The 24,996-nt window shown below is 35.7% G+C and overlaps 1 protein-coding gene across 5 annotated transcripts in view; it reads right to left on the bottom strand.

Moving 5' to 3' along the window:
• The window catches only part of LOC101891159 (optomotor-blind protein), a 167,507-nt gene that overhangs the window by 5,209 nt on the left and 137,302 nt on the right, over positions 1–24,996 (bottom strand). For all 5 annotated transcript variants that reach the window (XM_059122343.1, XM_059122347.1, XM_059122346.1 and 2 more), the window contains exons 5-6: positions 9,009–9,155; positions 8,671–8,747 (exon numbers count right to left, since the gene is read on the bottom strand). In XM_059122343.1, coding sequence (XP_058978326.1) covers positions 8,671–8,747; positions 9,009–9,155 — 224 coding nt within the window. The remainder of the gene's footprint in view (positions 1–8,670; positions 8,748–9,008; positions 9,156–24,996) is intronic.

Raw genomic sequence — 24,996 nt, 5'->3', positions numbered from 1 at the left:
CTTTGCACCCTTTTTCCTACGCCACAGGATTTGTTTAATGGTTGTTAAGTGCGTCTAGCTTAGAAAAGGGTTAGGGTGGGGTGAGGGAAAAATGCGTGTGCGTAGCCATGTGTGTGTGATATTTAAATCGGCCTTGGGTATTCATCATTATCGCCACATGAAGCCCACCAAAAACCGGGACATTTAAACGTTTTGGGAGATTAGGTCTTTGTCCCTGGCAGAGGAATTCCAAGACCTGGGGAGTTTTATATCAAAACATACGTTAATTGATGTGTTTTTTCTTATTACAACCAAGCTCTGCAGGACAACTCCAAGGTATTTTAGGAAAAGGAAACATATTCCAACAATTATAACCACAAGAAACAAAGTTCTACAAAAGGCGAGAATAATACAGAAACAGGAAGTTAGAAGCTATCCTTGGCATTTCTAAAAAACTCAGGCCCCAGGCAATGCAAAAAAAAATCAATTTGCCAAAAGACAATCTACCTTCTTCCCCCCTCCAACAAACTAAGCCCATAATTGCAAAAAAACGCTTGGGAAATTGCCGCGCAAATTAAAAATAAAACAAGAAAATTACAGGGCAAAAAATAGCTTTGCTAATCTCCATGATATTGACAGTCTTTTTTTTACAAGACAGATAGGCTGCTAATCACCCATGCCCACAGGCAACCCCCCTCCCCTCATTTCCCGCTAAGGTATCTCTAATATATGTGCATTTATTTCTTTTCCTTTCCTTATTTTTTTGATGGGATTAAAACGTCTTGGCCCGCCCTTGACGCTCCCACACATATCCGTCTAGCTTATAAATGCTAGACAACATTCTAAATTGATTTACTATTAAATTACTGGCAATCCAACAACACCACTAACAACTCACCACCATGGAGGTAGTAAGCCGACGGCAACAATATGTCTGGTGTTGTTTGCAGTTATTTCTTTTTTTGTGTCTTGTTTTCGAAAATTGCCCAATTTGGCGAAAGTAGCAAAAATTGTAACGCTTTGATGTGTGAACACCAAAAGGAGGTTTTTCTGATGTTGTTGTTTTTGCTATTTTATTTAATTCCCTGTTTGCAGGCCGTCGCCATCACCAGCCTTGTGGCAAACAAAATTGCGCTAACGTGTTTTGAATTAATTTTTTATACATTTCCAACTTTTTTTTTACTGGCTGGCACTCTCTTTCTCGGTGTTTTTCAATTAAAGGCAATGATGACTGACGGACGGACAGACCGACGGACTTGCTGGGTGGATGGTATGGCACCATAAAATACCCACATACACGTATCCTTTGTTGCACTACTCCATTGTTGGCCAAAATAAAGATATCAGCATTAGCCAAGCCAAGGCATTTGAATAGCCTAAAAGCAGGCAACACTAAATTGAAAACCAGAGATGGTATGGTGAAGGTAATTTAAATTAACGAAGAAAAAAGACTAGGGATATTATAAAATGTTGTAAATCTTAAAAATTATACGAGAGGTCCTATAAGAGAGGTTCCGGAGGAAAATATTTGAAATATTATTTTTTCGGAGAATATCAAGAATTGATTGTATAGACCAGGGCCGGGCAGAGAGTCACACATTTTTCTTCTCCCAACATTTTTTTACTCTCTGATTACATTGTTTACGAAAGTCCCAGGTTGTGGGTGTGGAGGAAATTACGCTCTACTCTTGGATCTGGTACAGAGCTTCAATCTTCCAAGTTGTACTAGAGGTCCTATAAGGTGAGTCCTCTAAGGGAAATACTTGAAATATGATTTTTCAGAGAATATCAAGCATTGATTGTGTAGATCAGGGTCGGGTAGAGTGTCGCACATTTTTGTTCTCCCATTTTTTACTCTTTGATAACATTGTTTATGAAAGTCCCCGGTTGTGGGTGTGGAGAAAAGTACGCTATACTCTTGGATCTGGTACAGAGCTTCGATTTTTTCTCAATTATTTTGATGAACAAAAAAAACACATATGACTAAGTTCGAATAGAATTCGAACCGAAAATGTTCTGAAAATAATACCTTTTCGCGAAATCTCGTTACACCAAATTCACTTTGAGTCAAAGTGGTGTTAAAAATTAGATCTTTCGAATTCGCTTTCCAAAATGTGGGAGAAAAAGGGGCATAGAGAGATAAAAACTGCTTCGAACAAATTGAGACTTTGGAAAAGAGTCGGTCTATAAAATCTTCCAATATTCATGCATTCATTAATTTCACTAATTTCATATTTAGAACTTTTGTAGCATACTTTAAGGGGTTTTAAAACTAGTTCAGTTTCTTTATTTCTTGTCTGGAGATATTCTCTCTCCAGGAGTTAAAAAATAACTCCTGGAGAGAGAATATGCCAGGAGTTAAAAAATAACTCCTGGAGAGAGAATATGCCCAGACAAGAAATAAAGAAACTGAACTAGTTTTAAAACACCTTAAAGTATGCTACAAAGTTCTAAATATGAAATTAGTGAAATTAGTGAATGCATGAATATTGGAAGATTTTATAGACCGACTCTTTTCCAAAGTCTCAATTTGTTCGAAGCAGTTTCGATCTCCCAATGCCTTTTTCTCCCACATTTTGGAAAGCGAATTTGAAAGATCTAATTTTCAACACCATTTTGACTCAAAGTGGATTTGGTGTAACGAGATTTGGCGAAACGGTATTATTTTCAAAACATTTTCGGTTCGAATTTTGTTCGAACTTAGGATAACTGATGAGGATTGGTGGTTAGGATAACTGATGAGGATTGGTGGTTCTTTAAATTTTTTTGGACGACTTCGATTTTCATGTAATCCCAAAAGTAGGCAGTGATAAACATGTTTTTGGTGTCGAAATCCCAAATTTTTGCAACAGAATTTGTGTGTTTCTTTCAATATTGCGTACAAACTAGAAAGCTGTTGAGCTGATGTCTTCCAGAGACATTTTTAGAATCTCGGATTTAAAAATAACGAATCTGTCCTTTATGGACTATTTCATAAAAATAGCCCTCCTTATAATCTTGCAATCCCCAGGAAAGTTTGCTTAAAGTCTTGTCCAGGATTATGCCTACGCATCTTTGAAAATCTGAAAAAAATCTTAAAATCGCAAAATCGACTTTTTTCTTTTCGATTTTTCATTAATTTGCATTTTTGGTCGATTTTCGATTTTCATGTAAGCCCTAAAGTAGGCAGTGATAAACATGTTTTTGTTGGACTTTTGCTTGTCAAAATCGCAAATTTTGTAGCAGAACTTGGATGTTTCTTTCAAATTTGCATTCAAAGTCGAAAACTGTTAAATTGATGCCTTCCAGAGAAATTTTTAAAATCTCAGATTTAAAAATAGCGAATCTATCCTCTAAAGACTATTTCATATAAATAGCACACCTTTAAATCTTGAAATCCTTGTCCAGAAAAAAGGAATAGGTATCTCACCTGAAAATCACAAAGTCGAATTTTTGCTGTTCGATTTTTCATTCATTTGCATTTTTGGTCGATTTTCGATTTTAATACAACGCCCAAAAGTAGGCAGTGATAAATGTGTTTTTATTCCCCTTTTTTGTAATCCCCCTTTGATAAACGTGTTTTAAATTCCCCTTTTTGTAGTCGACTTTAGATGTTTCTTTCAATTTTGCACTCAAAATCGGAAGCTGTTGAGCTAAAGTCTTCCTGAGAAAATTTTGAGAACTCTGATTTAAAAAAGCTACCTGATTTAGAATATATCCTTTCACGCTTTTTACACACAGAAAATCCTCCTTGTGATCCTAAAATCTCCTGAATAGTTTAGCCCTGGGTTGGAGATACGTATTTCGTCCGCAAATCGTAAAGTCGACTTTTTTAAATGTTCAATTTTTTCATTAATTTGCGTTTTTTCGTGGATTTTAATGTTTGTATTAGCCTAAAAGTATGCAACGATTAATGCGAATTTAGTATTGATTTCAAAACATTAGGAAACCGAACAGATTATTTGAAGTAGATCGTCAAAATTGAGCAGATATTCGACATTTTCCCACGAATATGTCTAAAAATTTATATTTGTGGGTCATAATTGGTTCTAGTGTTTCCATGTTTCCACGTGGGGGGTATTAAAAGTTCGGCCCGACCGAACTTAATGTTTTTTTGCTTCTTAAATCTAAATCTTGCTATTCGAATTCGTTTTCTGCTCATTTCAGGATGGGATGTTAAATTGATAGCCGATTTTTTCTTGAAAAGTCTAAAAGTCGACTTCAGGTCTCTAATAAATATTCTAATTTAAAATCCGCTTTACCCTTGGAAATATGGATCATTTTAATAATCCTTAATAAAACCTTTATGAATTATTTGTTCAAAATACCCGATTAGGGTTCCAGAGGTTATTCGAAAAATTGTTGAATATTTAACGAAGCAATCTCTAAGTTTTTTTTGGAGCAATTTTTGATTATATTCTGATTGCTTGCATGTCCTCTCGAAAATATCTTCATACAAGTCCTGAACTATGTCCTTTATTGACATTGATTGATTTAAACTCAATTATCCTCCAAACCTGACAATTTTCTAACCCCCAACCTTGCCAATTAAATACTTCATTGATTCTTCGTAAATCTAATCACATATTTTGTTTCTTCGATTCGTGGATTAGAAAAACAACAATTACAACAACAACAACAAATACAGCTTTGCCTCAGCCAAGTGTGTTAAAACGCTTGTTATCAGAAAATCCCATGCAAATTTCCCCCAACAAAAGACAAATGACCCCCTCCGTAGAATGGCCAAGTTAATACCATCATCATTATCTGTGTGAGGAAACACAAATAATTTGTTGTAGTTGTTGTTGTTGTTGTTATCCAAAAAATCTGCTAAGAACTCAATTGATTGATTGATTTTAATTTCCGTTTCTAATAGAATTGATTTCCTTTGGAGCGTGTGCCAAGCGGCAACAACAACAACACCACTACCATCATCATCACCATCGACATGTATGAGTTGCCTGTAATCCAGGACATAGATCAAGGGATTTATGGGGTGGCAACGCTTTAACGGAAATCCGATACCGTTTGCAAATCTCCAAAGCATACGCTAGCGGTCATTTAGAGTCAGGAAAAAAAGCGTTTCATTTACTTGCCAAGCAAAGCTTTGTTGAAGAATTTCAATTTGTGTGTTTGTTTGTGTGCGGATTTTGCCGAAGTTAGGGGTGAAAACGGAAAAAATCAAATCTCGGCAATTGTGGTCATATGTCTGTCACTGAGCCAAGTCCGCAGTGTTGATGACGACTACATTTTCCACAGAGTCATTGTTTGGATGTTGCTTTCGTTTGATGGCTAAGGAAGTGAAGGCGAAATCCCTCTCTCTCCCTCTCCCATTGTTTCCTTGAAGCATGATGAATTGCATTTTGAAAGGACATGGAATGACAATGTTTCCATCAAAAGTTTACTACCAATGTTTTTTTGATAGATTTCATGGATGCCTGCATTGCTGTTTTGTCGTTGACACCCAGGGCCAAAAACAGACAAGTTGTGGGTTGCCCGTCTTCGAGCGCCGGGTGTTGATGGCTACTGAAGTCAAATGTCAGGAAACATGAATTTCCGAAAAAAAAAAAATTACCAGTTTTCGGCACTAATATCAAGACTGGTGGCACGGGAGGCGAGTCCTGATCCTTTTTCGTTGGCGGCGAAAAATATGTCAAATGTTGCCTGAAATGTCAAAGAGATAGAGAGAGAGTCACCCACACGCAAAGGCCGTACCAAACACAGACACCATGACTTGACTTTTCCCTGACTGACAGACAGCCAGAGAGTGTGGTTGGCATCTTCATTTGCCCTGACACGACAATGAGGATGATGATGAGTGAAATGCTAAGACATGATACCCACAATTTTTTGGTGGCTTGTGATATATTTTTTTTGTGCAAATATTTTGTGACTACTGTGTGACATATCATGTCACAGTCAGTTGTTGTCTTCCATGGCAAAATATAACCTCCTCCTAATGGCCCAGGTCCATTTTGGGTGGAAGGGAGGGAGGAAATCAGGGGAAAATAACGCAGAGAAACACCAATTCGAGGGCATTGAATTGAAATTTTGCACTCGAAATCGTAACACTTGGAGCGCAGGATTTCTCTAAGAGAAGCTGGTGCTCTGGTCCAATTTCGGGTAAAGAGAGAATTTTTTAGTTCTCTAAGGGCCAGGTCCATTTTGGGTGGAAGGAGGGGAGGAAGTCAAGGTAAAATATCGCGAAGGAACACCAATTCGAGGGCATTGAATTGAAATTTTGCCGTCTAAATGGTAAGACTTGGAGCGCAGGATTTCTCTAAGAGAAGCTGAACAGTTTCTAGTCTGATTTCGGGAAAAGAAAGAATTTTTTGGTTCTCTAAGTGCCAGGTCCACTTTGGGTGGAAGGGAAGGAAGTCAGGGAAAAAAACCCCAGAGAAACACCAATTCGAGGGCATTGAATTAAAATTTTCTGTCTAAATCGTGAGACTTGGAGAGCAGGATTTCTCTAAGAGAAGCTGAACAGTTTCTGGTCCAATTTCGGGAAAAGAGAGAATTTTTTAGTTCTCTAATATTTCGAGGGATTCTATGTCTAAGGAAAGACCGTTTCTAAGGAAATCCGTGTTTTAGAAAAGACCCTGTCTAAGGAAGGACCGTGGGAAATACCATGGAGGCGATGCCCTTGGATTTACAAGGAATTTTTTCGTACGAATGGGGCCCAAGATTTCTCTATGAGGAGCTGAAAATTTTCGGGTAAAATTTTGGCTAAAGAGAGAATTTATAAACTCGCAGATGTTTCTGCGATTACTATACCACTCTAATGGTGTCTAAGGCAGGAGTAATGTATTCGGAAATATTTTTTAGAGGCACGCCATGAAAAGCAGTACCCTTCTGAGACAAAGTCCAAAATTTCTGTTTCAATTTCGGTTAAAGAGAGAATTTTTTAGTTCTCTAATATCGAGGGATTCTATGTTAATTTAGTGGTGTCTAAGGTAAGACCTTGTCTAAGGAAAGACCGTGGGAAAGACCATGGCAGCATTGCCCTTGGATTTATAAGAAAAATTTTCTTAAAACTTGGAGCGAAGGCTTCCTCTATGAGGAGCTGAAAAATTTCTAGTAAAATTTTGGGTAAAGAGAGAATCGTAAACCCTCAGTCGTACTTTGGGATTCTATGCCACTCAAATGGTGTCTAAGGCAGGAGAGATGTATTCAGAAATATTTTTTAGAGGAACACCATGAAAGCAGTACCTTTGGATTTACAAGAAACTTCTGAGAAAATGTCCAACATTTCAGATAACATTTTGGGTAACTCTTAAAATTAATGACCTTGGAAAGCTACTAGTCTTGCCAAAATATTACCAAATTTCCAAGATTATTTACTTTAAAGACATTCGAAGAAGTTCTCGTAAAATTCCGATAAAATTTGGGGATCTCTTCAAATTGTTAGGCGTCTTACCAAAATATTGCCGAAATTCCAAGGTTATTGACCTGACAGTCCCTCGAAAACGTCCTTTCTCAAAATAGTGTTCGTCGAAAGTCTTACAAAAATATCACTGCAGATTATTATCCTTATAGTCCCTCCAAAATTATCTACAAAAGTTGAACCAGATCCAGACCTCAAATATTTTGAAAACCCTCCTAGATTTTCAGGAATATTTTTGGGTTAATTTTTTTATAGATTTCCAAGCATAATTGTGGAGAGACTATAAGGATAATAATCTGTAGTGATATTGAGGTAAGAGTCCTGGGATTTTGTTCAAGCGTGTCAAAGGCAATTTTGCGGAATGGATTCGACATTTTTCATAGATTTTGGAATGATGTTGGGGAGAAATATCCCTTAATTTTTTTTTTTTGAACATATTCTGGAATCATTTTTGGAGTTTAGGAAAATTATCGTCTCTCTAAAATTATCTTTCGAAATCTAGAAAATTTGACCCAGAAGCAGACTTTAAATATATTGAATATCCATCCAGATTTTCAGAAATATTTGAATTTTTTCATTTGTATTTCGAATTATTCTATTTGAAATACAACTATAAAAAATCGAATTACAATTGAAATAATTCGAATTACAATTGAAATAATTCGAATTAGAAATGAAATAATTTAAATTACTATTGGAATAATTCGAATTACATTTGGAATATTTCACATTTCAAATGGAACAATTCGAATTACAATTGAAATAATTCGAATTACAAATGAAATAATCTAAATTAATTCGAATTAAAAATGAAGCAATTCGAATTACAATTGAAATAATTCGAATCACAATTTAAATAATTCGAATTACAAATGAAATAATTCGAATTGCAAATGGAACAATTGGAATTTTCACTGAAACAATTCGAATTATGAATGGAATAATTCGAATAACAATTCGAAAAACTCGAATCACAATTCGAAAAATTCGAATTACAATTCTAAAAATTCGAATTACAAGTAGAATTTGCAAATTTTCAATTTTTTTGCAATTTACATCTGAAAAATGTGTAGTTGAATTTCGAGAGAGATTTTCAATATTTTTATTTCGAAACTAGTGGTTCCGTTAAAACGTTAAAACGTATGAAAATACTCTTCAAATATATTTGAAATTAATAATTTTGATCATCCATATCCTTAAAATCCTCAGCGACAAATTTCAAAATTTTATAAATTATTTTCAATATTTTTTTCCCTTGGAAATTCCGAAATTTATATTTTAAGAGAAAAACCAGATGACATTTCAAATTAAACTCTAGTGATACTCACTTCTTTTCCCTTTTTCCGGCGCCAGTATCGCGAAAACCTTTGGCAAAGGGATTGTTGTCGATTTTCAATTGGGTTATCTGCATTTCACAGGGTGGCAGGACGGGCAGCAGGCAGCACACAGCGTTAAAAAGGAAGAAAAACAAAAGAAATTTGCAAAAAAATAACGTTAGTTTGTCAGATATTCATTCATCAACACACAGAGAAATAGGTGGCCTCTTCTCATGCTCCTCTCTCTCTCGTTTTCGACACACACTCGCACAGGACGTGTGGAGAATTATCATTGATTTGTTAGTGAGCAGCTAGGGGGCGGGTGAGGTGAGGTGGATACCTTTACATACCTTTTCATTTTGATATGCAGTCACAGCTATGAATTCCGTCTCCTTGAAAACGTACGTCCTGAACGTGGAGTATGGTAGTTTGATAATGTCGTTGGCTCGCACCAAATGAAACCGGGGTTGATATTTGTGCATGGAATTGAGTATCGTCTGCAAATGGAAAACAAAGTTGGGGAAAAAAAGAACAAGAACAGAATGAGAGATTTTTGTCGATTGTTGTTGGTTTTTAGGTTCAGTTCAGTTTAACATTCAAGGCAATAGGCTTTTGTGTCATCATCCTCATCAAAACAAGCAATGGCAACAACAACAACAACACCAACATCAGCAGCAAAGGCTGTGATCTGGGTGTTTGTTGTTGTTGGGACACAGTGTATCCAACATGCCAGGCATACAGCAATTGATTGGTTGAATGATTTTGATTTGGTGGTGTTCTTGTGGACTTGTGGATCGAACTGGGTCTAGGAGGCACAATGGCTCCCCGAGTTGACAGAGACATAATAAAAAAACAAAAAACCGGGATATGGATTAATAAAATATGTAAAACTGGTACTGGCCAAACCATGGTGCAGGAATAGACATCCATCTATCCATCCCGCCAGCCATAGTTTGGCAAGTCTTTCAGAAAAGACAAACAAAAAAAAAAAAAATTTGCCACACAATGGCCACCCACAATCAAATTGCAAACTATTCTAAAAGAGTGTGTGTGTGGCCTTAATGTGGGGTTTCAGTTCGAGCCCCCTTCTCTCCTACCACGGCCATTACACGCCATCTCCCAATGCCTGCCCAAACTCCAATAATAATCGTGTTCGTTGACTTGTTTTCCATAATGCCCATAACTCTTCGATTACAACTCACAAACGTTCAATTCTGAGATTTATTTCGTTTCAATTTTTTTCCTTCAGCCCGTTGTTGTTGTTGTTGTTTTACCCTACACAAATTCGTGTTTTCTTCTTGATCTTCAGACCGGGGCTATTGGTCTATCATAAATATGAATTTAGTTTGTGGTTAATTTTGTACGCTGCTGTTATTATAAGAGACCGCCGCCGCCGAAGTCGTCGAATGGACCTCACATGTAGAGCCGACAGAGACGACAAGTTGATTACAAGCCCACATTAACAACAACAATACTAAAAACAACAACAATACTAAAAACAACAACAATACTAAAAACAACAACAATACTAAAAACAACGACATGAAGATTTGGCCAAAAATTGGGCAGAGTTACCGTTTTCAAAATTTAAATTTTGGGTCAAAGATTAGGGCAATTTTGACTGAACTGATTCTGAATAACTTTTATAAACTGAAAATTGATTTTTCTTTCCAAAAAAATTTCAAAAATTTACCAAGGAACCCACATTCAAAAAATATTGTTTTAAAAATTTGTAGAAAAAACCTGGAAATTTTAGTCATTTTTTCAGGGTTCGAGAGAAATTGTTGCTTTGAAAATTATGTTTTTAAGGAAAAAGAACTCTGGGCTTGCGTTTTCAAATTCTTTGATTGAATTTTTCCTTCCATTTTTTAAAAATATTTTCAAAATTTGCCAACAACAGCAATATTCAAAGAAAAAAAATTTAAAATTTTTGGGAAAAAACCAGGACATTTTAGTCATTCTGTTAGGGTTGGGTAAAAAAAGTTTTCTGTTATGATGAGGTTTTTAAGGAAAAATAACTTTATCTAGAACTCAGGACAGGGTTCCTCAAAAATTTTGACTAATTTCTTTAAATGCCGAATCGATTTAAGAATAAGAGACTCCCTTTCTCTCAGGATTCATAATTTGTTGGCAGAAAAACTATACATTTTGCCTGAAGACAGTAAATTAGGATTTAAATACTCAAAATAATCAGAAAAATCGCCTCAATGACTTGATCAAGTTTTGGGTATTAAGGCCCATTAAAAATAGTACAAATTGTATATCCTACCATTCTTTGATAGCCGCTCTAAATATAAAAATTGCTAAAGACCAGAAAATCGTAATTTAATACACCGTAATCGAAGATATGCGACAAGGTGTGCGTTGGATCCGAAACGGGCATACATTTTTTCCTATCTCGAACCAATTTTTTTTTAAAGTACTCTATAAATGGAGAAATATTATGAATATATAGCCTTCGAAAGGTCCTTTTTCCCACTCGCATTAGATACAAATATTTTTTATGATAAGCTATTTGTTTTGGTATGAAAATGGTAAACATTGCAAGTAAAATTTATCATAACCAATAAATTTACATGAATGAATTGATCAAGTTAAAGGTCTTAAGATCAATTGAGAATAAGGGAAAATTTGTACCCTACGATTCTTCGATAACCGCACTGAATATAAAAATTGCTAAAAACTAGAAAATTGAAATGAAATGGACCGCAATAGAAGATATGCGGCAACGTGTGCGTTAGATCCTAAACGAGCATACATTTTTTCCATATGAAGCAAATTTTTTCCTACAAGACTATGTTCTCGGAAGCCAAGGCGAAATTATTATGAGGATATAGTCTTCCAGGAAAGGCTTTTCTCCATTTGTGTACTGGATAAAAATATTTTTATGGTAAGCCATTTGTTTTTGTATTGGAATGACGATTTTCTTCAAGTAAAATTTACCATAATTAACAAATTTATATCAATGAATTGATGAAGTTTACGGTCTTAAGATCACTTGAGAATGACGGAAAATTTGTACCCCATTATTCTTTGAATATAAAAATTATATAATATAAAAATTATTAAAGATAGGAAAATTTCAATTACGAGGAAAAAATTCCAAGATATGCGACAAGGTGTGATTTCGATACGAACATATGTATTAACCTATATATCTGACTATGAAGCACCATTTCCGTAAAAAAGAGGAAAAAATATGGAAGATATGATCCTCCAGAAGACACATTTCTACTATATATTGGATAAAACTATCCCAGTCTTAATATAAAAATTCATAAAAGTTATAACCAAGTTGGAAAAAGTACCCAATTTACCTCAACGCCATCGTAGAGTTTTCAAGCTTAAAATCTATTAAGAAGGACTTAATATTGGTTTGGTAAGGTTCATTGGCATCCGTTCTAAATATAAAAATTACTGGAACAGCAAAAGCTAAGGTATCTTAAATATAACGGCAGATATACCAGGCACTATGCATAAGATCCTAAAGAGCTTTTTTTTACAAAAATGTCGACAGATTTCCGGCTTAGTTTTTTCTACCAAGACAGTAATCTCTTCAGCATGATACGATCCTCCAGGAGAGACCTTTCACTCATATATTGGATAAAAAATATCCCAGTCTTAATATAAAAATTCATAAAAGTTATAAATAAGTTGGAATAAGTACTCAATTTACCTCAACGCCATCGTAAAGTTTTCTAACTAAAAATCTGTTAAGAAGGACTTATTGTTGGTTTGATAAGGTTCATTGGCATCCGTTCTAAATATAAAAATTATTAGAACACCAAAAATTATGCCATATTAAATGTAATACAAGATATGCCAGAAACTATGCATAAGATCCTAAAAAGTTTGGTTTTTACAGAAAATGTGGGCAGATTTCCCGGCTAAATTTTTCTAATGACGACTGTAATATTTTCAGTCTCTTGATACTCTTATATCTCCAAAATATTAAAAACTGCCTGTTATCCCATTGAAAAGAAATTGTAATACTGGCAACCCCGAGTAGAAAAAAAACGAAACACCTTTTTAATTACCATAATTTTGTGTAAGCCAAACTTACGGTGGCGGCGGCACGATTAAAGTCTCCCCTCTCAACGAAATGAAATAAAACGTAACAAATCAAATCTGTGTTCAACAATTCCAATTGCCTGGGATTCGAATCGTACAACAGCATTCACTGATTCAACAATTTAAACGATCACTTCATTTAAACGACAACGGCCACAGACCATGGCGGCGATGGCAGCAGCGACAACAACTCCAGTAGTTTTCAATCTGTTTTTAGACTTTGTTGAATAAATCGCATAACTGGCTAGACAGTTTAGCTTTTGCCAAGAGTTTTTTTTAAAAAAAAGGAACAGCAACAAAATCTAAAACAAAGCAAATCACCACCACCAGCATTTGTTGGTTGGCGATTTGAGAGAATCAACGAATTGCTGTTTATTGAATGAATGAATTCCAGTCGCTGATTATTATGCAGAAAAGTACGGACCACACACATTGTCCATGGCTATGTGTAGTCAGCCAGCCAGCCAGCTAGCAGCCTGTGAAATCCGGCATCAAGGCAACAGCAGCTAGTTAAAAATGACACAGCATGATGCGTCTTATAATTAAGCGACGCCATTTTTAAAACGCTAGCAAAAAAATTGTCATCGATGGGAATCGAAGTCACAGCCTTTGTGGGGAATGTAATGGATTTTTTTGCGACCTTTTTTTTGTGTTGAAAAAAAATACAGTAACCGGCAGAGAAATTATGACAAGCAGGAGATTCTTGGAAATGATTTCATGGGGGGAAAGTTAAAACAAAACAAAGGTTTTAAAAGAAGCAGCATTTTAAGTTTAGCGATAACGTAAGATCCTTGTTTTGTTCTTAGACTTTCAAAGTTACCTCGACTTCCAAGCCAGGACTAAAGTAAGAAATACTTCTCTGAGTGCTTATAAATCGTTGCAATATTATTCTATAGGGTCCGCTTAAAAAATAAAAATTGTCGAAAGTGAGAAAACTGAAAGCCAATGGAAATGGTAGACGTTGGCCGAGAGGCCGTTGTTTTTTTGAAGAAACTTTGTCGTTGTTTCCTGAAGAAACTTTTCCCCAAAATTTGGTAGGCCTTTGAGCTGGATTTTTTAAACTTTTTATGTATAAAAAGGATTCTATTGGGAAGTATGAATGAGACTTTGTTGAAAATAAAATAACCACTTATTTCAGTTCAGAGATAAAAAAATATTAACATTATTAAGTATTTAATATCAAAATGTGTAAAAACGACCTCGACCTCCCAGCAAGGATTTAGGCAAGAAAGACTTATTTGAGGACCAATTAATCTTTATAATTTTATTTTTTAGGATCCGCTTTAAAAATAAAAATTATAAAAACTAAGAAAATCAAAGACTGAAGAAAATTGCAGCCATTTTGAGGGAGGTATATTGTTGTTTCCTAAGGGAATTCTTTTACATTATCTTGTGGTATGCTTAAAGGAACTTTTCTCCAAAATTTGTTTTAGACCTTTAAGCTGGATTTTTTCCTATTTATAAAAAGGATTCTATTAAAAAATATAAGTGAGACTTCATTGAAGATAAAACAATGAATATTTACATTGTTAGGATCAAACACCTGTAATGTGTAAACAATGACCTCGACCTCCCAGCAAGGAGTAGAGCCACAATGTCTTAGTTTAGGAACAATTTATCTTTGTAACTATATTCTTAAGGGTTCGCTCTAAAAATAAAAATTATGAAAACTAAGAAAATCGAAGACTGAAGAAAATTGCAGGCCTTGCGCCGGAGATATAGCGTTGTTTCCTAAGGGAATTTTTTTACATTATTTTGTGGTATGCTCAAAGGAACTAAAGGAAATTTCTTCCAAAATTTGTTGTAGACCTTTAAGCTGGATTTTTTTCCTATTTATAAAAAGGATTCTATTGAAAAATATAAGTGAGACTTCGTTGGATATAAAATAATAACTTATTGAAGTTTAGAGATAAAGAAAGTATTAACATTGTTAGGATCAAACGCCTGTAATGTGTAAACAACGACCTCGACCTCCCAGCAAGGAGTAAGGCACGAAAGACTTAGTTTAGGACCAGCTTTTCTTTGTAATTACATTCTTTAAGGTCCGCTTTAAAAATAAAAATTATGAAAACTGAAAAAATCGAAGACTGAAGAAAGTAGCAGGCATTGTGCGGGAGTCCTATCGCTGTTTCCTAAAGGAATTTTTTCACATTATTTTGTGGTAATTTTTAAATATATATTTATAACGCATTTTATTTTGATAAAAATCGGGCTTCGTTTTAAGAATTTTTGAGTGAGAATACCTTGGGGTTTTTACAAAAAATGTTCGTGAATTTCGTCATATTCTGCCTGGCCGAACACTGTTTTCGTGTTACTGTACTCATTCAATTTCATTTTCCCAGTCGTTTTCCAAAAAGTCATTAAATCGACAAATTATGGTCTGATTTTAGGGGTTTCAATTCAATTTAATTGTTCTTTAGTCGCATATGTGTCGCGGCATTTTGTACATTTCAACATATTTGTGGACATTTGTAATCAGGTAGACAGACAGACAACCCGTCAGAGAGCGGTGGAAGAGTTGGGAAATATGCGATGGCTATGGATGGACAAAAAAGCTTTTCCTTATCAGCGCCAAAGACTAATTAAGAGTTGAGTTTAGTATCCTCCGGCTTCGTGTGTGTTCTAGCCAAACGATGACATTATTAAGCCGAAAAAAGCACGAATCAGCACCGTGTGAAATTTGAATTCCTGGATGCAATCTTGCGGTGGGTCCCTCAAAGCCAAGAAGGCCGTTGGCGAGTTCAGACAATTAATATATTGATATGTCTACCAAAAAACTTGTGTGTGTCTTCTTGGCCACTTGAAATTGGAAAAAAGAGGTCGCGCTGAATCAGCAGCCAAAGTTGGCAACAGAGCTGTACACACCTTGCTGTTGGCCTCTACAGAAGACTACAGCCTCCTAATTGGGAGATTACGTGTTTGTGGGTAATATCTCGTCTCGCATGTGAAATCCTCCGAAAAAAGCAAAGAAAGAAAAGAGAAAGAAATGCCATCTCCTCGGCACAACTGACGGTGATGATGCTGGCTGGCTGGCTTGCTCTTTTGCCTTCCGCTGAGTTTTTGGCAGTGACCATCACATAAGTAGCCAAAAGCTGCTTTGTTCGCCAGTGTGTGCGCATAAGCATTTTCGGGCATTTATAAATAATTGATTGAACTCTGTGGCGCCAGGGTGAACTTCTTGTTTTTCTTGTGGCCCATAAACAAGCTGAGCCTCCGAAAGCAAACGAAAGAAGTGTTGTTAACAAAGTAAATAGCTGGCGGCTCTCTAATTTGTTTAGTGATTTATGATGCTTCCTACTAATTCTCCGACTCGTACAAGTGTAAGTTTAAGATACAAATCAGAGGCCAAGCAGAGAGTTCCTGCTTCAAAAAGAGAAAACTTTGCATAATTTGTTATGTGGAGTAAGAGTACCAGCAAGTCTCTCTTGAACGAGGGGATAAGAGATGCTTTGTCAATACTCCAATTAAATTGTCACCCATATTGGCAACTATCATTAACTCCTGCTGAGCTCCTTTCATAGTCTCTTTAATTTATGACTTTAAACTTGGCTCTGCCAGAAAATCTATGGCCGTTAAGATTTTTATATGCAGGCATTGTCGATCAGTTGTGCCGGAATGATGACAAAATTACTTGATTCATCAGACCAAAAACAAACGACAATAAGTGACACACAGAGCAATCACACATCAATTGTTGGGTTGGGACAGTGGTTTGGAAGGGGCAAGCCGATCAGACTTAGACTACGTTTTTAAAGGAATTGTGTCCTCCACAAGCGTTATTGAGAATAAGAAGATGGTTTTGACATTGGAAAGCACCAACCATTCTTTTTTTGGGGATTTTTTTAAAATTTTCTCGATCTCCCGGCTGGGATTAAAGAAAGACGGATTTTTTTCAAGGACACCAAAATCGATATAAAATAGATTTCTGATGTCCGCTTTAAAAATAAAAAAGGTCGAAATTAGGAAAACGCAAATTTGGAAAAAAATAGTGGACGGTTGTGCTGAAAGTCCAGTGCCGTTTCTTAAGGGAACTTATGGCACAATTCATCTTAACCTCCATGCCTGCATTCAAGCAAGAAAAAAAGTATTTTAGTAACACAAAATCGGTACTAATCTATTCTTTAGGGTCCGCTTGAAAAATGAAAATATAAAAAAAGGAAAAGCTAAGAAAATTCTAGGCCTTATACAAAAAGTCTATCATTGCTTCCTAATGAAACCTGATTTCAAGAAAAGTACCTCGACCACCCGGCATGTATTCCAGCAAGAAAACATAATTCTAGTGTCACCAAAATCATAAAGTTTTTTCCTTAGGGTCCGCTCTGAAAATGAAAATTATCATAATTGGAAAAAAGGAAAATCTGAGAAAATTGTGGGTCTTATACACAAAGTCTAGCATTGCTTCCTAATAAAAATTCATTTCAACAAAAGTGCCTCGACCTCCCGGCAAGTTTTTCAGCAAGAAAGCATTATTTCAGTATCAACAAACCTGTACCCCTTTTTTCTTTAGGGTCCGCTTGAAAAATAAAAATTATCATAATTAGAAAAAGGGAAAAATTTAGAAAATTGTAGGCCTTATACAAAAAGTCTAGCATTGCTTCCAAATAAAACTTTATTTCAACAAAAGTACCTCGACCTCACAGCAAGTATTTTTGCAAGAAAACATTATTTCAGTGTCAACAAACCTATACCGCTTTTTTCTTTAGGGTCCGCTTGAAAAATTAAAATTATTATAATTGAAAAAAGGGAAAATCTAAGAAAGTTGTAGGTCTTATACAAAAAGTCTAGCATTGCTTCCTAATAAAACTTGATTTCATGAAAAGTACCTCGACCTCCCGGCATGTATTCCAGCAAGAAAACATAATTCTAGTGTCACTAAAATCATACAGTTTTTTCTTTAGGGTCCGCTCTAAAAATGAAAATTATCATAATTGGAAAAAAGGAAAAACTAAGAAAATTGTAGACCTTATACAAAAAGTCTAGCATTGCTTCCTAATAAAATTTCATTTCAACAAAAGTACCTCGACCTCCCGACAAATATTCCAGCACGAAAATATTATTTTAGTGTCACCAAAATTATACAGTTTTTTCTTTAGGGTCCGCTCTAAAAATGAAAATTGGAAAAATTGTGAAAACCGAAATTGGGAGGAAATTCTGGAGGATATGCGAGAAATCTAGCATTGCTTCCTAAAAAAAGTTTTTCACATAGTTATTTTTAATATTTTCTATCGATATTTTTTAAGGACTTGTTATTAATTTTTAATTATATTTTTTTACCGATTCTCCAAATATAAATGTTTATGGAAGCTGGCAGAGAAGTATTTTTATTCCTACATTTACCAACATTTATGTGTGTATGGAAATTTCACTTGAAAATTGATTGGGCGCCAGATTTTTCACGAGATTGTTGTGTCTTTAAATTAGTGGCTTATTATTATTTCTTCAAAATATTTTTTTAAAGACTAATATTTTCAATTTCTCTAAATGAAAATGTCTCTCGAAGTCATAAAAAAGCTGGCTTCTTTCACATTATCCGCGTGTAATATATATAAATTTTCATTTAAAATTGATTGGGCGCCACATTTTTCAATTCGTACCTTAATTAGTTTTTTTATTATTTTTTTTTAACTATTTCTTAACTTCTAATGTTTTTGAGATCTCCAAATGGAAATGTCTCTAGAAGCTGTCTTCTTCCCATACAATTTGCATTTAATATAGGAAAGTTGTCATTTAAAATTGATTGGGCGCCAGATTCTTCCATATTTTATTGTGTCCCTAAATTCACTTTCCAAATCAAAATAATTCCTTTTCTCTTTAACAAAACCACTGTCTTTCCTCACATTTGCCCAGAGAAACCCACAAATGCCGCTTGAATCCAAAAGATGCCTGTGCCCCTGCCTAGCTGGCTGACTGCCTGCCTGACTGACTGGCCGTCCGGCTGACCAAAAACAAAAAGTAATCGATCAACAGCCGCCAATTATGTGACAATATTTTAACAATGATGCAGTCGGTGTTTGGGCTTCATGAGAAGTTCGAAGACGACAATGTCGCGTTGTACGAACTGTGAGTTTACACGCTCGTCCATCAAGCGGGTGCAAAAGTAATCAACACACTACGCGAAACGCGTTAACAGACAATTATTGGAGGCGAGCAATTGCCAACAGAACCGTTACCGTATTTGGGTCGATAGAGGAAAATTTGTCCGTTACTGTCACTTCAGCGAAGAGTTCAGTGGCTACAGCTTGTGCTTAAACAGCAGGAATTCTCGCAAAATTGTTTGCAACCATTTTCGGCAAAGTTGTGGCAACTTAAAAATTGTCGTACAACAAGCGGGCTGGCAAGTTGCAAGTGTTGTAACAACTAAAGACAATTTCATGAGGATGTCGACGGTGCTGCTGCCGTGTCTGGCCATTGATTACATGTGAGTTGTGTCTTCATCCCCATCCATGGCGATTTCGTTTTCCAGGAGATGAAATGTAAGCTCATATGTTGGCTTACTCTCTCCCCTCTCCCTTTTCCCCATCTCTTCTGGGTTTCCTACATTTATTGTGATGCGTGACGGAATGGGACAAAACAGAAATACATTAAAATGAAATTGTTAATGTGATTGTTTTCTGCGTGTGTGTATGTGTGTGTGACACGCTGGACAATGAGAGACTGGATGAAGATGATGATGACGACGTTCCTTACAAGACATTTGACGATTGATTAATCAAGTCATTTACTTGTAAACACACAAGGATACACAACCACCGCCAGAGTCCCCAACACCAATCATCACCAATCACCATGGATTGTTGGCTTGGTCTCTTGGCATCAGCTGCCTGCATGTAAGACCATCCGAATTACGGCCATAAATTCTTGGGCTTTTCGAAATGGATTGATTTTTCATTGCCAGGGTTTTCATGAATTCATTTCTCTGTGGTGAACTAATTTTAATGGCACGCAATCTCCTGTTTTCTGATTTTTTCAATGAAATACCGAAGAATAAAGTTTGCATGTCGGGAGGATTCACTTTTCGCTCTTGATTTAAATTTAGGAATTTTTATTTTTTCTTCTCTCGATTTTTTCACAAATTAACAGATAATTTGGAGTACATTATTTTCCATTTTTTTTTGTCTTCTCTGCTAAAGAAGAGCTAATTTGCTAATGATTCTTATTGGCAAATTGATACCAGAATTGAATGGCAAATATTATTTGGCTTCAGGTGAAAAGGCAAAGGAATTCAAAAAATAAATGCCGATAATTTGACAGTAATAAAGAAATTATCATCAAATTGGTAGGGGACATTAGGGAAGAATTTTCAATAATTGCAGGATATGGAGAGGATACTTATGGTCTTTAAGAAAATTGCGAAACTAAAAATTATTTTCAATTCTTAAATGGGCAGAGACCCAAGAGAAGATAAAAAAAATGAAGCCAGAACAAAATTTTTAAACTTGCGAAACCAAAAATGTTTTTCAATTCTTAAATAGACCTCAAGAGGAGATAGAAAATGAATCCAGAACAAAATTCTTAAATTTTATTCTGGGAACAGCTCTTATTAAGTTATCTAAAGCGGCTTTGTAAGATCCCTTGGAAAACGGTCATCAATGTATTGGCCAAGTCTTTTACGGCTTTCTCTCTCTAGTCAAATTGTAAAAATTTTCAGCCAAATAGCCCAGAAATCTGGTAGCAGCTCTAATCAAACTAGCTTTATAAAGTCAAGTCAAGTGAGCCAGGTAGAAACTCCTCCAGGCCTAAAATTCAAAGTCAACTATTCTTTCCTTATCTAAACAAAATTAGCTCGACGTCCCAGCTAGGACTAATGCAAGAAATATATATTTGAGGACGATTAATTGGGTGCAAACTTATTCCTTGAGGTCGGCTTAAAAAATAAAAATTGCCGAAATTGGGAAAATGGATAACTGTAGAAAATTGGAGACGTTATGTGGGAAGCACGGGATCGTTTCTTAAAGGAACTTTAGTTATTTTTTTAAATACCACTTGAGCTGGATTTTTTTGTCAAATGCTTTACTTATTAGGGGCATTTTATGGGGAGATATAACTAGGAGTCCCTGGTAGTAAAAACTATCAAATATTGGAATCCGAGGTAAATATAGTCATTGTGTGGCCTTCGGTTTCCTAGGAACAAACAAAAATCACCTCGACCTCCTTGCAATCATTAAGGTAAGAAAATGTTATTTTAGTACCTCCAAATCAGCTCAAAATTCTTCTTTGGGGTCCGCTCTAAAAATAAAAATTATCAAAATTGAGAAAACGGAATGTTATAGAAAGTTGCGGAAGTTATGCGAGAAATCCATCACTGCTTCCTAACGTAACTGATTCATATAATTTTGCGTTACGCCTTTGAGCATTATTTTTTGTGAACTATTTTATTTATTAAAAATCTATTTTTGGGGAGATATAAATAAGAGTCCGTGGTTGTAAAAATCATTAACTATTTAATATAAGAGAAATAAAAAACATAACGAAAATTAAACTTATTATTAAAATCTTCTTAAAAAATCAAACAAAAATCACCCCGACCTCCTAGCAATCATTAATATAGGAAAATATTGTTTTAGTACCTCCAAATTAGTGTAGAATTTTTCTTTGGGGTCCGCTTTGAAAATAAAAATTATCAAAATTGAAAAAACGGAAAGTTTTAGAAAGTTGTGGAAGTTATGCGGGAAGTTCTGTGTCGATTCCTAAAGGAACTTTTACACATAAATTTTTGTTAGGATTTTGACTTGCATTTTTTGTGAACTATTTTATTTATTCGTGGAACTGTGTGGGGAGATTTAACCAAGTGGCCCTGGTTGTAAAAACCACCAAATTATTGAGGACCGAGGTAAATATCGTCATTGTGTGGCCGTTGATTTCCTAGGATCAAACAAAAATCACCTCGACGTCCTGGCAATCATTAAAATAGGAAAATACTATTTTAGTACCTCCAAATTAGTGTAGAATTCCTCTTTGGGGTCCGCTGTAAAAATAAAAATTTCCAAAATTGAGAAAACGAACAACAGTAAAAAGTTGCAGAGTTTATGCGGGAAGTCCCGCGTTGCTTCCAAACTGAACTCTTTCACATAGTTTTGTGTTACGCCTCTGTGCATGATTTTTTGTAGGCTTGTTTCATTTATTAGTGAAATTTTGTGGGAAGTTTTAACGAAGGGTCCCTGGTAGTAAAAACTATCATGTATGGAGACCCGAGGTAAATATACGGTAATAATATTATCATTGTGAGATCTTGTGAGAATTTAAATCACACATAAATCAACTCGACATCCTTGCAAGTATTCAAGCAAGAAAATATTATTTTAGTACCTCCAAATTAGTTTAAAATCATTCTCTAGGGTCCGCTTCAAAAATAAAAATTATCAAAATTAGAAAAACGGAAAAGTGTAAAGAGCTGCTGAAGTTATGCGAGAAGTCTAGCATGGTTTCCTAGCGGAACTCCTTCACATAATTTTGTGTTGCACCTCTGAGCTGGATATTTTTGTCAACTATACTTTTTCTATTCGAAATCTCAATTTGAAGATAAATGAAAGTCTTCAAGACCTGGCAAAATTTGTAATAAAGTCAACAGCTGCTTGGATAATTTGCCAAAAACAAACCAATGTTTTATTACTTTTTTTTGGAAGAGTATTCATTTTCTTTAAGCCAGTTTTATGCTAAAATATTCATATGTCATCATCATCGAAGCAACCTCAGCATTTGCTTATCATCTGGATTTTCATATGAATGTTGAATGAGCATTTAAAACCAGGCCCAAATCAAATAAAAAAAAAAAACAAGAAAACGGAAAATTGGAAAAATTCAAAAACTCTTCATAGATTAACCAGCCACATACACTGTTCGGAGCAAAGAAGTTTCTTGCTTTTTTTTCATACATGACTTACATGTGTCGTTCGAATGCTCACGATTTTAAAAAAACTCAAACCAATGAAGCGAGAATCCAGTCACGTTTTTGACTGCCTCTGCTGCTGCAGAGTTGTCTATTCAATAAACCAGCCAGCCAGCCAGCTAGCCACTCAAACAGATTTTGCCAAACATTCCGCTAGCCATTCGGCTGGCTAGCCCCAGCCAACCAACTACAAATAAGCTTGCAAGTGTTCAAGACAGGAAAAAATTTGTATCACTTAAATATCGGTTTGGCTGGTCGGCTGGCTGGCTGGATGGCCGACTGCTATAGATATTAGCCATACAGCAAAACAGAAATAACAATAACAGCAACAACAACAACAGCCAGCCAACAGCCACTTGCAAATCACAAGGGGCGGCGTTTTGTGGCCCCAACCATGTTAACGGCCACTGCCGTCGCCACCACCGTCCTGGCCTGTTCCATGCTTTGCTTTGCTCTGCCGCATGCTAAACATTGTGTGTTTTAATAATGTTCTCCATTTTTTTTTCTACTTCTTCTTCGTTTTGGGGGTTTGAAGTTGTTTTCATTTTTTGATGTTGTTGTTGCTGTTGTTGTTTTTGCTTTAGACCAGGCCATATGCATATTGTTTAGGCCAATGCTGGTTATTTGTGAAAGCATCAACTGTTGGCCGTCGTTGTCGTCATCCACCACATCTCCGTCACCGTCATCGTCATCATCATCATCGGCCGCAACATTTACATATCGAACTACTAATGAAGCACGCCGAGAAGTCAAATTTGCAATGACATTTGCTTTTACCAGTTTTCGATTTGTTCTGACCAAAGTGGAAGACAAAAAAAAAAAAACACACAGAGGTGGCTGGCGGCTTACAGGTCCACGAACACAAAAGGAGAGTATGTGTGTGTGTGTGTGTTGGCGAGGGGTTTTGGGAGTCGAGCAACAAAAAAAATATGCTTTGGGGATAATTGGGTTTGTCAGTAGACGGCCAGTAGAAAATTTGCTGTGTTTTGCAAATGATGGACGACACCATGGCGTCAGGTATATGACTGCATTGACGGCGCCGCCAAATATGAACATGATGTTGTTGCATTTTTTTGTCTTTCGTTTTTGGAGGAGATCACAAAAAATAAAATTGCATAAAATTTCCAAGGCATATAAACTAATAATAAGACTGGATGCTTAGATTTTTGAGGCCGAAATGCAGATGCAGGAACCTTGGCTAAGTGGGAGATGTAAACAGCTACTGGATTAAGGAGTGTATTTTGTTACTCTCTGATTACATTGGTTTTAAATGACCCTGATTTTGAGTGTAGAGGAAATTATGCTCACTGGAGGCACGAGTTACTATTTTTGCCTGGCCCTATGCCTGACCTGGCCCTATATAGACTCCAAATGGCTATATACTCCAAATCAATCATTTATGTCTATTTTTTACGATCCACTTATTTTGAAAATCTAAAGTCTCAGAGGCTTAACAACAACTGCTCGGTAGAGCCAAAATACCTTACGAACCCATATCTATACAAAAAAAAAAAAAAAAAACAAAAGATTGGGCTTTGAAATCCTGATTGTAATGTTTTAACTTCTTCGGAGGCCCTTCAACTGTTTAGGATACCAGAATAGGTACACAACCTTCCATGAAGAGAAGGGAGTGTTTATAGACTTCTGATTTGTTGTCTTGCTTCCATTCCTTCCTATAGCTTTTATTTCCCAGCTACAGGATTTGGAAATTTGCTCTCTGATTTCAATTTCAATATCTGAAGCTTTTATTTCCCAGCTAGTCTTAGCTACTGGATTTTGAATTTTGGTTTCCAATTTCACTTTTTTTTTTTTAATTTTCAATTTTTTTCTCTCCTGTTTTTTTCATATTTAACTCATAAGCCTAACACAAAATCCTAAGCCGAGGTAAAGAAAATACAAACCCAGTGCCAGAAAATGTCATGAAAATCTGTGTTTGAGACTTTTGATTAATAAGATTCAGTTCAGGAACCTCCAAGGTTCCATTGTATTTTGCTCTTTGGAATGGCCACCTCCAAAAAAAGTCAAACGTTTTAAGACCCCATAGTGTCATCCAAATTTGTTCCAATATCTCAAGGTCTAGACACCTCTAGCTACTGGATTAAGCTTTAGCTACTGGTCTTCAATTTTTGTCCATGGTCGTATCTTCGTCACCTTCAAAAAACATCATTCCAGCTCCTATTTAAGACGTATTTTTGAGCTCCACCTTATTTTAGGAGTCTGAGACCCTAAAACTCAACCGAAATCAGAAATATCCCAACAAATGTCCTTTAAATCCTCCAATAAACCCGAGAGAAGAAATTAAGACATTTTTTATGAGAGAGGAACAATTTCATGCAAATTGGGAGTTTGAGAGTATAATTTATGAGACAGATAGAGAGAGA

This window comes from Musca domestica, unplaced genomic scaffold, assembly GCF_030504385.1.
Source record: "Musca domestica strain aabys unplaced genomic scaffold, Musca_domestica.polishedcontigs.V.1.1 20, whole genome shotgun sequence".
Taxonomy (NCBI): domain Eukaryota; kingdom Metazoa; phylum Arthropoda; class Insecta; order Diptera; family Muscidae; genus Musca; species Musca domestica.
Note: the sequence above shows the minus strand (reverse complement) of the source record. Positions and strands in the feature narration are given on the sequence as shown.